Here is a 14778-nt window from a genome sequence, read left to right as displayed (position 1 = left end):
ACTCCCTCTCTCTCTTTCTCACTTCTCTGTCTCTGCTCTCTCTCGCAGCCAGCCCTGCACCACTACAAGCACCGCCGCGACCCTCATTGTCGCTGGCGCAAGCCCCATGTGCCACCAGACCACCGTTCTGCTCTGGCCGGTCCACACTACAAAAAAACAGGGTTAAAACGACGGTTATTTTTGGTAATTACGGCGGTTAGAACCGCCATTATTACCAAAAATGGCGCCCCCAAGAAACGCCGTTATTCTGGGCGCCATTATGGTTATTACGGCGGTTTTCAGAAAACCGCCACAATTACCCGAGGTTAATACGGCGGTTTTTTTAGGGTTAAAATGGCGGTTTGTAACCGCCATTATTTCCGTATAAAATGGCGGTTTCTGAATTGTTTAAAATGGCGGCTATAACCGCCGTTTTTACCCTGACAGAGTGACGTTTTGGTTGGTTAAAACGGCATTTTTGGATAGGTTAAAACGGCGGTTTGAACCGCCATTATTACCCTGACAGAGTGGCGTTTTTGTTGGTTAAAACGGCGTTTTTGAACCGCCATTTTTACCCTGACAGAGTGACTTTTGGTTGGTTAAAATGGCATTTTTGAAATGCTGTTTTTACCCTAACAGTGTCATTTTTATTAGTTAAAATGGCATTTCATGTTGTTTAAAATGACAGTTACAAACTGCTATTTTTACTGGATAAAAATGACATTTTTAATCGTTTAAAAAGATAATTTTTACCGTGTTAAACAAATATTTTTTTATTTAAAATTTCACAATAACAAGAAATCATAACTCATCAACAAAATATTACATAACTCATAAATAAAATATTAAACATAATATATAATTTTTTAGTATTGAAAATAAAAAATAATAACTCCTATACAAAAGTATTGAAAGTCTTAATATGTAACTCTTAATACATCAAGTCTCTATCATAAAAAAATCACGCTTCTCTATTATTCGCTTCAAAAGATCTACTTTCTAACTCTTTTGGCGATGAAATCCCACTCTCTTGATCCAATTCCTACAACAAAAATATAATTTGAAAACAAAATAAAAAAGAATAAATAAATAAACTATTAACTTGCACAGCACAAAATAAATTTAAACAAAAAATGAGAATTAAGAACAGCCAAACAATAATATTGTTTATATATCCATGTATATAACATAGTGGCCAGTGAAAGAAATCAAAGGATTTGATCTGCAGGAGCAATATGATTATGCATATATCCATATATAAAATCTAACAGTTAACAATATAAAAAGGGAAAATGGGAGAAGAAAAAATGCATATATCCATACTTCCAGGCACACTTCCATCAGCTTGCCTCTCAAAAACATGAGTTATATGGCTCACCTAATCACTTCTAGCAATTTGCTTTGATACGTGTTGCCAAGTACCTGTAAATGTAGAATTAATTTCAGTTTAAATCCTACTTTCTTTGAGAAAACTTAAGAGGATTAATTAGCATACAATCTTTGTTCTCATATGATCAACCCAACAATTTAATACACACTGCATATATCCCCACTCATCTTTTTATCACATATAAATGCATAGTGACTAATCTTATACGTGAACTCAGTATTTTTGTATAACAATTCAGAATATTAGTGGTATTAATTCATTATTTTCCTTAATAATTGATATCTGAAAAAAATATGATTCAATTGTAGTTATTAATTCAAAAAGATATTGGTGTCCTATAAAAGAACTCAAATTCTAAATGTTTTGTATATGCTAATGGCCCTAATTGTTAACGGATAGATCAAACCTCCTTGTTGATGGTGAGTTTATGTGAAACATTATGTCTTCAAATGTAAATTAATTAAAAACTATGCACTAATCTAAAGAAGCCGCTGCTCTATCTGTAGTTTTCACTGTCCGATACATCTGCATTAAAATTTGTGCATCATGCAACAACATTATTAGACACAATAATAATACCACTATATCTAATTAATTAAATTAAGCATATTATTATCCGTAAGTAATAATAATAAGTAAGGAAGCTTAATTAATTATTTGTTGATGACCACAAGATTAAGAAATGGGACACACACTAATAATAAAAATAAGTTGAAACTTGTAAGTATTAAATTGAGATGCAGTGTGTACTTTCATTATTAACCGGATAATAATGATATTAATAATTTTTATATGACTTCTTCACAATGACTTCTTTACAATGCCTCAATTATTCCAATCGGAATGTAAAATCTTTATAACTTATCAACAAAATTATATTGATTATGGATAAGAAGCCCTTTTCCTTGAAGTCTAACAACTAGTCAATTGAATGTATCAAAAACTCAAAATTATAATTACGATGTTTCTCTAATTGAAACAACTATAGCTAAATATTTCATTCCTTTAAAATTGTCTAATATTACCTACAATTACTGAACATGCATGGTTCTCATATGCATGAACATAACCTTCACTTACACAATAAAATTACCTCGAACATAAAATGTAAAGTTCTTTTTCAGGATTAAAGAAGATGCCAAATTTACATACCATCAGGGGACCACTTAGGCTCAGTTGGAGATTCCACAAGTGAAGGATCACTCCCAGCAACACAGATAGATGCGCTTGTGGATCTCTCTGTATGGAACATTAAGATAATTAAACTCCAAGTTGAAAAATAACATATACAAATATCCCAAATCAATAACTCCAACTATCATCAGTACTTGAAAGCCAGATCCAATACACAAAATAAGAGCATAAATGGATAGTTAAAAAGAAAAAATCTTCTAGAGGGACTAAAATTTTTTTATAAGCCTGTATCTAAACAATGAATCAATGTAAGGAACAGTATACCAATACATTTGAAGTGTAATAGTTGGGATTTGAAAAGTGGATAGAAATCCATTCATCACCTTTATTTATAATACCATCAAGTACCAGCTGTTTGAACTTGTAACAAATATGGAAACTACTTGGCTTCTTTATATTTCTCCACTTCTGCTTCTGTTGTAGTGTTTCAGCAATATAATCCAAAATCAGACATACACCCACTGGTACTGGAGGTTTCTGATTACTCAAATATGCCAGATACACCAAATCATCCTTTGTAGAGTTCATAGATAGATTCATTTTGTTACATAGGAATGTAGAGGTAAAGTTTGTGTATGGAGTTGTTGACTCTCAAGACATGTACAAATAAGATACCAAAAATAAAGGTAGAACAAAATCTGAAACTACTAGCTGGTTTGTAAAAGTTAGAAAATATGAACCTTTAGAAGTTAGAATTTCACTCCATATTGAGATACCATTTCTGCTTCCATTGTTTCAAATAACGGAAATTCAATCATTAAACTTAATGATTAATGAGCAAGACACACAAAGAAAACACTAAAACTTCCAGAACCAAGTCTAGCAAATTCACCAACTAAGAACATAAGAATATGGAGAATAAGACTAACTAGTAAACAACAACTGCATCAAGAATGGTCCCCAAGCTCAAAAACTGCAATCTGAATGACCAAAACCCAACAAACCAATTGCAAAGTAACATCACCTACCAAACACAAGTTCAAATGTTCTGTAAAAAACAAAACTTAGCAAAGGATATGTGAAACCAGCTGGTAACAGCTCAGAAAAACAAATAAGAAGAAACCTTCACACGAGAAACAATAAGAAAGCGTTAATAGCACAGAAAACCAGCAATTCAATTATCACGTAGCAAATGAATTGTAAAAACAAAGTTGAAGATGGAATTAACAGAAATATATCGATGAAAGTAGAATCAGATTGAAAATATTACCCTAAGTGACCGGAATTGAAAAGAGAATAAATTTCCAGATTTGGGAATCACTGAAGCCCCCCTCTAGTCTTCGAGACTAACGACCTATGAAGAAGAAAACCCACGGAACAGGAAGAAAGAAGATTACAGAGAGATAAAGCTATAATTAGTTTTATAAAATTGAAGATAAATGTGATTAAGGAATTCTTCCATACCCTTTTTAATTCAATTTCAAATGCTTGCACCTGATATCAATACAAAATTAGTCATATAATTAATCATATCAAAATCCTAGTAAACAACAGAGCCTAGAGTATACATGTTGTGAACAGCTCAATCAATCACTATATATATATGAATGAGAACAAGGAAGAGATATAATTATTATTAATACCATTATCAAACAGCAGAAACAAAAGAAGAGTATGTGAAGAAATTATACTTTTAAATGTATTTTACTTTTAATACCTATCAAACGTCAATAGAATGCTTCAACACAAGACCCGATCGTGGAGCTGCAGAGAAACAAAAATCCCCAAAAATCAGCGACAAAAACAATTTTAAATTAATCTCCAAAGAAGGATTTACCGTCGTGGCTTTCTCTTTCTCTCTTTCTATAAATGAGCGATCTGACTATCTAGCTTTCACGGCCTTTCTGGTACCATGTTTTCGATTTTCTACAAACAAACAAAGAAGAGAGGTCAAACGGTGATAATAATTAATTAATTAATAATTATTAATTATTGTGAATAAATAACGAGCATGGAAATTGGGAAATCAGTATTTGACGAAACTTCATGTACATATTTATTGATCAACGATTTAAAATTACAATTTTAAATAATTAGGGATTTTAAAAAATGACAATGATTAACCAACACAAGATATCGGTGAAAACGACGACGATTGCAAAAACTGCGAAACACAGTGAAAATTCAAACGAAAAGAAGAAGAAGAAAAGTTGCACTAGTGGATCTGGATTGACTTAGGTTGCATGGAGGTGAAGGATGAGAGAAATGGAGAAAGGAAACTGGGTGTGCAGTGTAGAGATCTATGAGTGGCTCACGCCTTGATCGAAATTCGTGAGATTTTCATTTAAACAAACCAAAAATCAGCAAAAATGAAGAAACCAAAACGAAGAAGCTCTCCGTGTAAAGAACTTGAGAGGGAGCTGCAGAGAAACAAATCAATAACTGTTTCAGTTTAACTTGAGAAGGAGAGGTACCTAGAGAAATGGTAACCGGCAGAGAGAGGAGAAGCCAGAGAGGGAAGAACGGCGTTGTCGGAGGGCTTCTTTACACGAAGGAGACGAAGGAGAGAGAAGGGAGATCGAGAGCACTGTCTGGATGTGTTTCGTTTAATGAGCTAGGGTTCCAGTTCTTTTGTTTTATATACGTGTGAAAATGGCGGTTCAAAACCGCCATAATCACCTAAACCACCACCAAACACAAAGTTAATTATGGAAGCAACTAACAATGCCATAATAACCGGGTATTACGGCGGTTCTTTAAAACCGCCGTAATATTAATGCCATTTTAAACTCTTTTTTTTGTAGTGCCATCTCTTCCCTTCCCCTTTCCCATCCTCTGCTCCACCTTCCAACTCCCCTGTTTCCAGGTTCATTTTCTTTTTCGTTCCAATTTCAATTTCATTTAATTAATTTTGTTTAGATTATTCTGTTTAGCCTGTATAATTAGCTTAGTTAGTTAGTTTAGTGTATCTAGGTGGTTAGCGAATCTGGGCTGAGTAATGGATTTAGGCCTATCTGAATTCTTACTGCTCTGTGGACTTGCTCTGTTTCATTGCCTTGCTCGTGTTATATGCTTGGCTTGCCATTATTGAGTATTTCTTTGCTCATGGATACTGGTTGTTTACTTGTTCATAACTGCTTGTTAGCTGATTTAGTTTAAATCACTCTCTAATGCTCTGCTGCTGCACTATTGGCTTGATTGCCCCAGTCATATGAACTCATAGATGATCTTTGTGCTTTTGACTTTTGATGAATTCATATGGAATCTGATTTGACTGTTTAAATTTGGGACTTAGCCAATGTACTGCTAAAATGCTGCCGGATTTTTTCTTAACCATATTTCTTGAATTGACATTGTTTGATGGATGTAACAAACTTCTATTTGATGATTTCTGTGTCAAATAGAATTGTGTCGTCTAAATGGTTTTGAAAATTCCTCAAGAACAGGTTCCTTGGTCATGCCTCTAATACTTTTTGCTTGCTTGCAATGCTACCTTGCATATATGCATTGCATGATTAAGAACTGAGCCTAATTTGCTTGCTTCACAAGATTGATGAGTTCTTCTATCTATGTGGCCACTGTGATTCAACTCCTTTATGCCCAAATTATCCTTGGTCACATAGCGCATGAATTTTTCAAATCTCATCCCAATCCTTGTGACTTGCATGCATTATTGGAATTGGTGTTAAATGTGCTTAAATTAATTATTTCTCAAGGTTCCGCTTTCACCAACACCAATTCACATAACTCTAGTGATCATTGCATCGATTGATGGTCTGTTCTATATTAGTTGCTTTCTAGCTATACCATATTTCATCATCAATGACTTGATGCTTTTCATGATTGTGAACATGCTTACATTCCTATTTTGTGCATTTTCTTTTGAATTGAGCTGGTAACCACCATATCACTGATTTTTAAACTGATTTATAACTTTAACTTGTTTAACCAACTAACTTCTTTTGGTTTTCAACTTAACTCTTTTGATCATTATTTTGGATATGGTGTTTCTTAGGCTTGATGAACGAGTAATGTGCAAATGTGGTTTAAATTCTTGGTTTGAAGTTTGGTTTGAATTCTGAATTCTGTTACTTGCATTCTGAGAAATCTCCTTTCTATATTCACTTCATGAATATGCTTTTCTTTGAGTGCTTTGTATCTACTTGGCTATCTGCTTATATTGTATCATCTCTGTTTTTCAGGATGTCAGACAAAGGAAAGGCTATAGCCACTACTTCCAAAAAGAGGAAGCGCTCTAAGACCTCTACCCCCTCTTCCTATGCAAATTATGCTAAGAATCTGCTGAATGAGGTGGACAAGGAAAATCAGTTGCTACCATCCACTGACCAAACCAAATTCCCAAACCTCTACTGTGAGCTTCGCTTCTCCGACTTCCAGAAAAAAAATCTGAACATTGAGAAGAAACTGCTCCTTCCCAATGATGTGAGGCGTGCCATTAACACCCGCATTCTGGAGTTAGGATTGGACTTTGTTGACAGAGATTTGGGGAGGGTGAACACTTCATGGGTGAGAGAATTCTATTGCAACTTCTTTCGAGTCAATCTTGATTCAGTGCAGCTGTAGGGTAGAGAGATTATGATCACTGAGGATGCTATTGGGGATGTACTGCTTTGCCACCATCGTCCTGACGAGACCTGTGCCTATAGGCAGGCAGAGGTAGCTATCCTCTCCATGACTTTTGACTATGAGGCGCTTAAGCACGTGATTGCCACTCTTGACGCTCCTTGGGTGATGGACTCGAACAACAAGAAGCCCAAGGGGATGCGCTTCACTTATCTGACGAAGGAGGCCAAGACCTGGCAGCACATCTTCGCCCACTATGTCTTTCCCACCACTCACTTCTCAGAGATTCCTATGGATATGCTGGTTCTGATTGGGTGTGTGATGGTAGGGAAGGAGGTAAACTTCCCCCGACTGGTCAGGCATAACATGTGGAGAGCTCATATTCGCGGCTTGCTACCCTTCCCTACACTGGTCACCAGCATGATTGAGCTGGCAGGTGTCCCGTGGGAGGATGATGATGTGACACCACCACCCCCAGATGACGATGACAAGGAGACTACCATTCCATGGGGTGGGTGAGTGCACGAGAAGCCCCACCCAAATGTCGTTCCCGAGCCAGAGAAGTGGAGGAGGCAGCTCAGCCCTCATCGTCAGTAGCAGCAGCAGGACCTCAGATTGGTTGTTGCATACTCTTAGTGTGTGTGTGTGTATATATATATATATATATATATATATATATATATATATATATATATATATATGTTCTGCATCTTAGTTTTTGATTGTGATTAGAAAAGTGTTTCGGATTGACAGAATTCTAGTTAACCCTTTTTATATAAGAATTATGTTTTGATTGAAAAAAGGGGTAAACTAAGAAATTTTTTAAAATTTTCTAAAATCACAACATTGCATTAGAATAAGCTTAGTCAATATGATAAAAATTTCCAAGAAATTCAATTTTTAGGGTACCACCCAATTGGTTGAAAATTTTTTTTTAGAACTTGCTTGAGTTATACACTTGTGGTTCATGTTTTGAGCAAAGAACACAAGCATGTGAGATTTGAGCCTAATTGTGTGGTTACATCCTATGACAACTTACTTTCATTCTTGTGTGCATTATTCTCTTCCTATGATTGTAATCTTTGATTTGTTTGATTCTTTATGTCCATTATTTTCTGTATACATGCAATTATATGATTGAGGCCATTGTTCAAATAGCTCACTTACCCAAAATAACTTACCTTTTATTTTCCATTGTTAGCCAATTTTGAGCCTATGCTTAACCCATTTGTTCATTATTATAGCACATTACAAGCTTAAGTGATAAACAATAAATGTCCCTTGTTTGGATCTTTGATTAGCTTAGGCTAGTGAGAGTGTTTATTACTTGATTTTGGGAAGGTTGGGTACATTGGTTAGAGATAAAAGTGTATTTATGTTTTTGTTGAAAATTTCTCAAGAATTGGGTACATACTCATGTAGTAATCATATGTAAATCATATACATTGATGTTCTTGTATATATTTTAGTAAAAAAAAAAATTAACAATAAAAGGGAACAAAGTGTCCCAAAGTTTAAGGTTTCATAAATTCAATGCATATGTGTGGTAATCAAAAAAGGGATTGCATGAGTGTATGAAAAGTGAAGAATGGATAGCTAGGTTTGTTTAGAATTTTTTAGGTTGTCATAGGTTGGGTGAGAAGTTTAAGTTGATCAAAGATTCAAATTTCAAGCTCGCTTGACCATATGCATCCTACCTTGAACCTAGCCCCATTATAGCCTATGGGAAGTCCTCTTGATATTTGTATGCATGCATAAAGTAATTGTTGATTGTTAGATAAAAAATAAATCTTGGAAAGCATGATTAGGGGAGAAATGAGTGAAGCAACCCCATATACTTGAGTGCATAGAGCGGATACATATCCGGCGAGGGTTCAATCGCTCAATTACATGTTTCCAACCATGATCATCTTTTCTTGCAAGTTTGCGAACTCTTTCAATGATTCAATCCAATTGTGGTTTGCTTTGATTGCTAATACCTTAGCCCTTGTACTTGTATGTGTATTCTTGGAGATTGATTTATTTTTTGACTAAGCCATTACATCATGAAAATAGATTGCATTTAGTTAGTTGCATTAAATAAATGTTAATACCCTTTGCTTCTTCTTGATTTTAGCATGAGGACATGCTTAGTTTAAGTGTGGGGAGATTTGATAAACCCCAATTTTGTGATTTATCTTGTGCTTATTTTGGGGGATTTTATCACCTTTTTCCACATTTATTCAATAAAATAGCATGATTTTGTGATTCTCCCTTGAATTTTGCTTAAGTGTAAAAACAGGATTTTTAGGCCCTAAATTAGTAATTTTGATTCATTTTAATTCCATTTGATGCCTTGATGCGTGTGTTGAGTGACTTCAGGTTTATACGGCAAGTATTAGATGGAAGAAATGAGTAGAAAAAGCATACAAAATGGGAGAATGCATGAAGAAACAAAGATTGGGAATGCACCCAAGGACGCGCACGCGCACAAGGCGCGCACCTGCAAAAAGTCGTCTCGCCCATAGACGCGCACGCGTACATGCCGCATCTGCGCGAATGGAAGATTTTGTCAATTGACGCGCACGCGCACTTGGCGCGCACGCGCCAATACTCTTACATGGCCCACTTAAAGACAAAATGCTGGGGCGATTTCTGAGCTGCCCAGGCCCAAATCCAACTTGTTTCTGAGTGTATTTCATGAAGAATTGAAGTCCAAGCAAAGGGGGAGCAATTAGTTTTAGCCAACATGAGCCTTTAGTTAGTTTTCTAGAGAGAGAAGCTCCATCTTCTCTCTAGAATTAGATTAGGATTAGGTTAGATTATCTTAGATTCATGTTTAATTACTTAATTTCATCTTGTTTCTTTTATAATTTCTCATTTCTACATCTTGATTCTCTTAATTGTGATGTTAATTTCCCATTTTGCTCTCTTTTGTAATGATGAACTTATGTTAGATTTGATTTACTTTTAATGCAATTTAATGTTTGATGTTTCTTTATTGTTGATTTGAGTTTTTGATCTTACTTTTCTTGCACTTAGTAGTTGTTAGATTTTGTTATTCTTACAATTTATGATGTTTACTTTTATTGCACTCTATGTGTTTGATGAAATGTTCTCTTTAGTTTTTGAGTAGTTTTATCAACTCTTGGTCTAGGCCGAGGGAATTGGGTAATCTTAAGTCATTGGGTCTCATTGACTTGGTGATTTAAGAACCCATGGTGATCAATTTGATACCCATTGACGCTAACCCACTACTAAGTTAATTGGTAGGTAGGTTAGGACTTAAGGGTTGATGTGATCAAATCTATTTGACGTACTTGAAGCTTAGGAGTAGATGTTACGAACTTCAAGCTTTTGGGAAGTAGACTTAATAGGTTGGCCTCTCATAATTATCAATATTCGGTTTGTTGACAAGGATGGTGATCTCAATTACCTAAGTCTTAGCAAAGAGTTCTTTATTTTTGCTTTCGTTACTTGCTTGCTAAAATCTATTTTTCTTGCCCTATCATGAACCAAAACCCCCTTTTACCCCCTTTATAGCCAATAACTAAGTATTACGTTGTTTCCTAGGGAGATGACCCAGAGTCTAAATACTTCGGTTAATTCTTATTTGGGGTTTGTTACTTGTGACAAAACCATAATTTTTGATTGTGGGAATTGTCTGTTGGTTTAGAGCTATACTTGCAACGAAGTTCTTGATTCTAGAAGAGAAATTCTATACCGACACGGCAATTCAAAGCTTATCACCCTGCAGTCTGTCTATGCCCGTCAAAAGTAAGTCCCTATATCCGAAGGAGCCATTTAGTGAGCCTTAGATCGCCCCCTGCCCCAGATGGATTGGACGCGTACCAAGAAGCTTCTGTCAAGCACCAGACATACCAATTTGACTGGGACGACGTCCTCAGAGTTATAGCACAACTTGGCAGCAAATGGATCTATGGATACCATCGATCCCGACCTAAGGGCATATTGGCTTCAGCGCTTACCTTGGAGGCTCGAGTGTGGGCACAGATTATGTCGCACTACATCTTTTCGAGCACTCACGAGTCCTCCTTCACTGCAGACATGGCTGATCTTATCTGGTGTATCCTTACAGACCAGCCTCTCAACTTACCAAGACACCTCCGGCACGCCATGGGACACGTGCAGATTGCGGGCAACCTACCCTTTCCCGCCTTGGTTTCAGATCTAGTCTCGGCAGCCAGAATCTCCTACAGAGCTGGGAACACCAAGACCACAATTCCGCGGGATGACCACTATGTCCCCAGTGGGAAGTACATCAGACCCCCAGCAGACATTACCAGCCAGACTGCAGACCCAGCCAAAGATATTCCTTCTCCTTCCACATCACAAGCACCTTCAACAAATCAGCTGCTCCTTTAGATACTTCAGAGATTGGACCGGCTTGACCGGCAGGCAAAGCAAATGGAGCGCCGTAACAAGCGCCAATTTACATACCTCAAGGAGTTGATTGTTGGCACACACCCACCTCCATAACCAAAGGACACCTCAGACTCCCCTTCATCCAGTAGCACAGGCAGCCAAGGTGAACCAGACGCTGGAGGCAACACTTCCAGCCCCCCTTGCTCCTTACTGATGGCACGGAGGACCGTGCCAAGCCTTAAGTGTGGGGAGGCCAGTCCTTGACTTTCGGAAGTAAGTTCTCTCTCCTAACACCAACATTTTTAGTTTTTCTTCTGTTAAATAGGATAGATTGCATGATAATAACTGTTTGCATAGATGTTTTGCTTGGTTAAAATAATGAATTTCTTTTCAAGACCCTTTTTATAACATTTCACTAATTTAAATTGAAAAATTGTGCTAAACTTGTTTGAATACTATAAATTGGAACATGAATTATAGCTAAGAACACACAAACATGTGAGATTTGAGCTTAATTTCATGGTTACACTATTTAACCATAACATTTTATTCTTGTGTGTTTTCTTCTCTATAATTGTAATGTATATTTTGTTTCACTCTATATGTCCAATGTTTAGTGTATTTATATGCATACATATGATTGAGGCCATCATTTGTTATTAGCTCACTTATCCCAAATAGCCTACCCTTTCAATCACCTTTGTTAGCCACCTTGAGCCTTTTAATCCCATTTGTTCTATATTTTATCACATCACTAGCCTTAAGCGGAAAAATAATTAATTACCCCAATTAAATCTTTGGTTAGCTTCAGATAGAGATTGTGTGTCAATTAAGTGTGGGAAACTGTGGGAACTTGGGTTGATGAAAGTGTATAGTGTTTCATTGATAAAATATTGGAAATTTGGGTACCTACTCATATGAGACCAGAAAAATAAAAAATCCATGTGCATTGATGTGTTATGTTCACTTTTATATTTTTAATCAAAAGTATATATAAAAAAAGAGAGAGAAAAAATTTATATATATACAATATAAATAAATAAATTAAATAAATAAATAAGGGGATAAAATTACCCCAATGCTAAGTTCAGTAAAAGATCAATGCATATGTGGTGAAACTAAAGAAAAGTTGATACATGAGTATGTGATACAAAAGTAGAAATTTTGGGTAGCTAGGCATGAATTTTGGAATTACATATAGAGTGTGTGTGTATGTTAGGTGAGAATTTAGGTTTGTCAAGGATTCAATTTATAGCTCACTTAGCCATACATATATCCTCACCCTTACCTTATCCCCATTACAACCTTGGAAAGACCTCATGATGTTTGCATTGGTACATTAAATATTTGTTGATTGGTTAAATGAAGAACAAAGTTTTAGAAAGCATGACTAGAGAAGAGTAGAGTGATCCACCCTAGATACTTGAGAGATTTAAGTGCATATACACCACCTGTGAGGGTTCAATACTTGATTCTATGTTCACTGCTTTCATGAGCTGTCTTCCTACAAGTTTACTTGTCTTTACTGTATGATTTGAATTAGTGGAATTTGATTTATATTTATCTTGGAGAACTTGTTTATTTTTAACCGAGTGGACAGAAGCATCTTAGCATATAGTTGCATTCATAGGTTGCATTTCATGAGTCTTACTTTCCCCCATTCATTCCTTTCTCTCCTTGAGCTTAGCATGAGGTCATGCTAATGTTTAAGTGTGGGGAGTTTGATAAACCACTATTTTATGATTTATCTTGTGCTAATTTGAGTGGTTTTTATCAAGTCTTTGCACACTTATTCATACTATTTGCATGGTTTTACAATACCTTCCTAGATTTTGTCCTATGATTGAAAACTTGCTTCCTAAGCCCTTAATTTGTGTATTTTAATTCCCCTTTATACCATTCGATGCCGTGATCTGTGCGTTAAGTGTTTTCAGGCTTTATAGCGCAGGAATGGCTTAGAAGATGGAGAGGAAGCTTGCAAAAATAGAAGGAACACAAGAAACTAAGGAGATAAGCAGCGAGCATCGACGCACACGTACGGCTCACGCGTGCACGTGATCTGGAGATTTTCGCAGCGACGCGTGCATGTACCTGACGCGTACGCTTGGAAGCGAGATTGCACGGTGACGCGTGTGCGCGCCTGAAGCATACGCGTGACACGTGAAGATGACAATCGACGCATACGCGTGACATGCGTGACCTGCAGAAATCACAGAAAACGCTGGGGGCAATTTTGGGCCGAGTTTGGACCCAGTTTTCGGCCCAGAAACACAGACTAGAGCCAGAGGACAAGCAGAGACTCAACACACATTCTCATTAGCATAGTTTTAGTTTTAGATTGGAATCTTAGAGAGAAATAACTCTTCCTCTAGGTTTTTCTCACATTCATAGATTTCTAGTTTTTACGCTTTTTACGCTTTTGCTTTGGATATTGAGAAGAGTCATTACCTCCGTTGAAGTCATTACTATTCTAGTTTGCTTTCTTATTCCTTTACTCTTTTAATTACTTATTAATCCTGTTCAGATAAGAATGTTACATTTTGGGATTTATTAATGCAAAGTACTATTTTTATTTTTAATTAATTTTTAGTTATCATTTAATTTATCATGCCTTCCTTTTATTCCCTTTTTAATTCTGTGCAAGTAATTTTCATGTCAATGGAGTAGACTCCCAACTTGACTTGGGGGTGGATTAAAAGAAGACCCTAGAGTTGGAATGCTCAAGTGATTAGTTAAATTGGAAGTTGTTGGCTAACTCTCTAGTCTCTGACTCTAATCCTTCCTAAGGAGAGGATTAGGACTTAGGATTCAGAGTTGATTAGTTGGTTGCTTGACTTTCCTTTATTTAGTAAGGGATGACTAAGTAGATCAACAACCTTTTGCTATTCCACTTGGAAAAAACCGACAAGGATAGAACTTCTAATTAATCTGCCCCTAGTCAAGGCTTTTATTTGATTATATAAATTCTCTCATTAATTTTTATTACCTTAAATAATAATAATTTAATTTCCTGTTCTCCAAATCTTACAAATTCTCGAAAAACTCCTGACTAATAAAATAACACTCTTTTGTCAACTCGTTGGGAGACGACCTGGGATTCCTACTCCCAGTATTTTTATTCTAATTTTGTGACAACCCTTTCTAAATTGATAAGCGGATTTTTGCTGGTTAAGAACTGTACTTGCAACACATTTCTTATTATAAATTCTTAATCGGCCAATTTCTGCCAAGTCACAGATCTCCTCTCAAAACTGGCCAGCACCAAACCGGGACAAGGCAACAGGTCGCTAATTCAAGAAGTCGTCAAGACACCATCTATATCGGCC

The 14778-nt window shown here is 36.2% G+C and overlaps 1 protein-coding gene across 16 annotated transcripts; it reads right to left on the bottom strand.

Moving 5' to 3' along the window:
- Positions 1–783: 783 nt before the first annotated feature.
- LOC112783327 (uncharacterized) lies at positions 784–5118 on the bottom strand. 16 transcript variants are annotated; one of them, XM_072231682.1, is made up of 10 exons: positions 4978–5117; positions 4341–4429; positions 4221–4267; positions 3968–3997; positions 3774–3857; positions 2887–3626; positions 2522–2608; positions 1776–1894; positions 1303–1401; positions 784–1021 (listed from the first exon to the last, which is right to left on the bottom strand). In XM_072231682.1, exons 6-8 carry the CDS (start codon positions 3101–3103, stop codon positions 1866–1868), a joined length of 333 nt encoding a protein of 110 aa, XP_072087783.1. In that variant the 5' UTR covers positions 3104–3626; positions 3774–3857; positions 3968–3997; positions 4221–4267; positions 4341–4429; positions 4978–5117; the 3' UTR covers positions 784–1021; positions 1303–1401; positions 1776–1865. The 16 variants fall into 16 exon arrangements, 9 of the variants coding, with proteins under 9 accessions (XP_072087783.1, XP_072087784.1, XP_072087782.1 ...); XM_072231683.1 differs by having other exon boundaries at positions 1358–1401; XR_003193398.3 differs by lacking the exon at positions 1776–1894 and having other exon boundaries at positions 1358–1401; positions 2887–3040; positions 4978–5118.
- Between the last annotated feature and the right edge of the window lie 9660 nt (positions 5119–14778).

The sequence above is a fragment of the Arachis hypogaea genome, chromosome 20 (assembly GCF_003086295.3).
Source record: "Arachis hypogaea cultivar Tifrunner chromosome 20, arahy.Tifrunner.gnm2.J5K5, whole genome shotgun sequence".
Lineage (NCBI taxonomy): Eukaryota > Viridiplantae > Streptophyta > Magnoliopsida > Fabales > Fabaceae > Arachis > Arachis hypogaea.
This window is presented reverse-complemented; position numbering and strand designations above follow the sequence as displayed.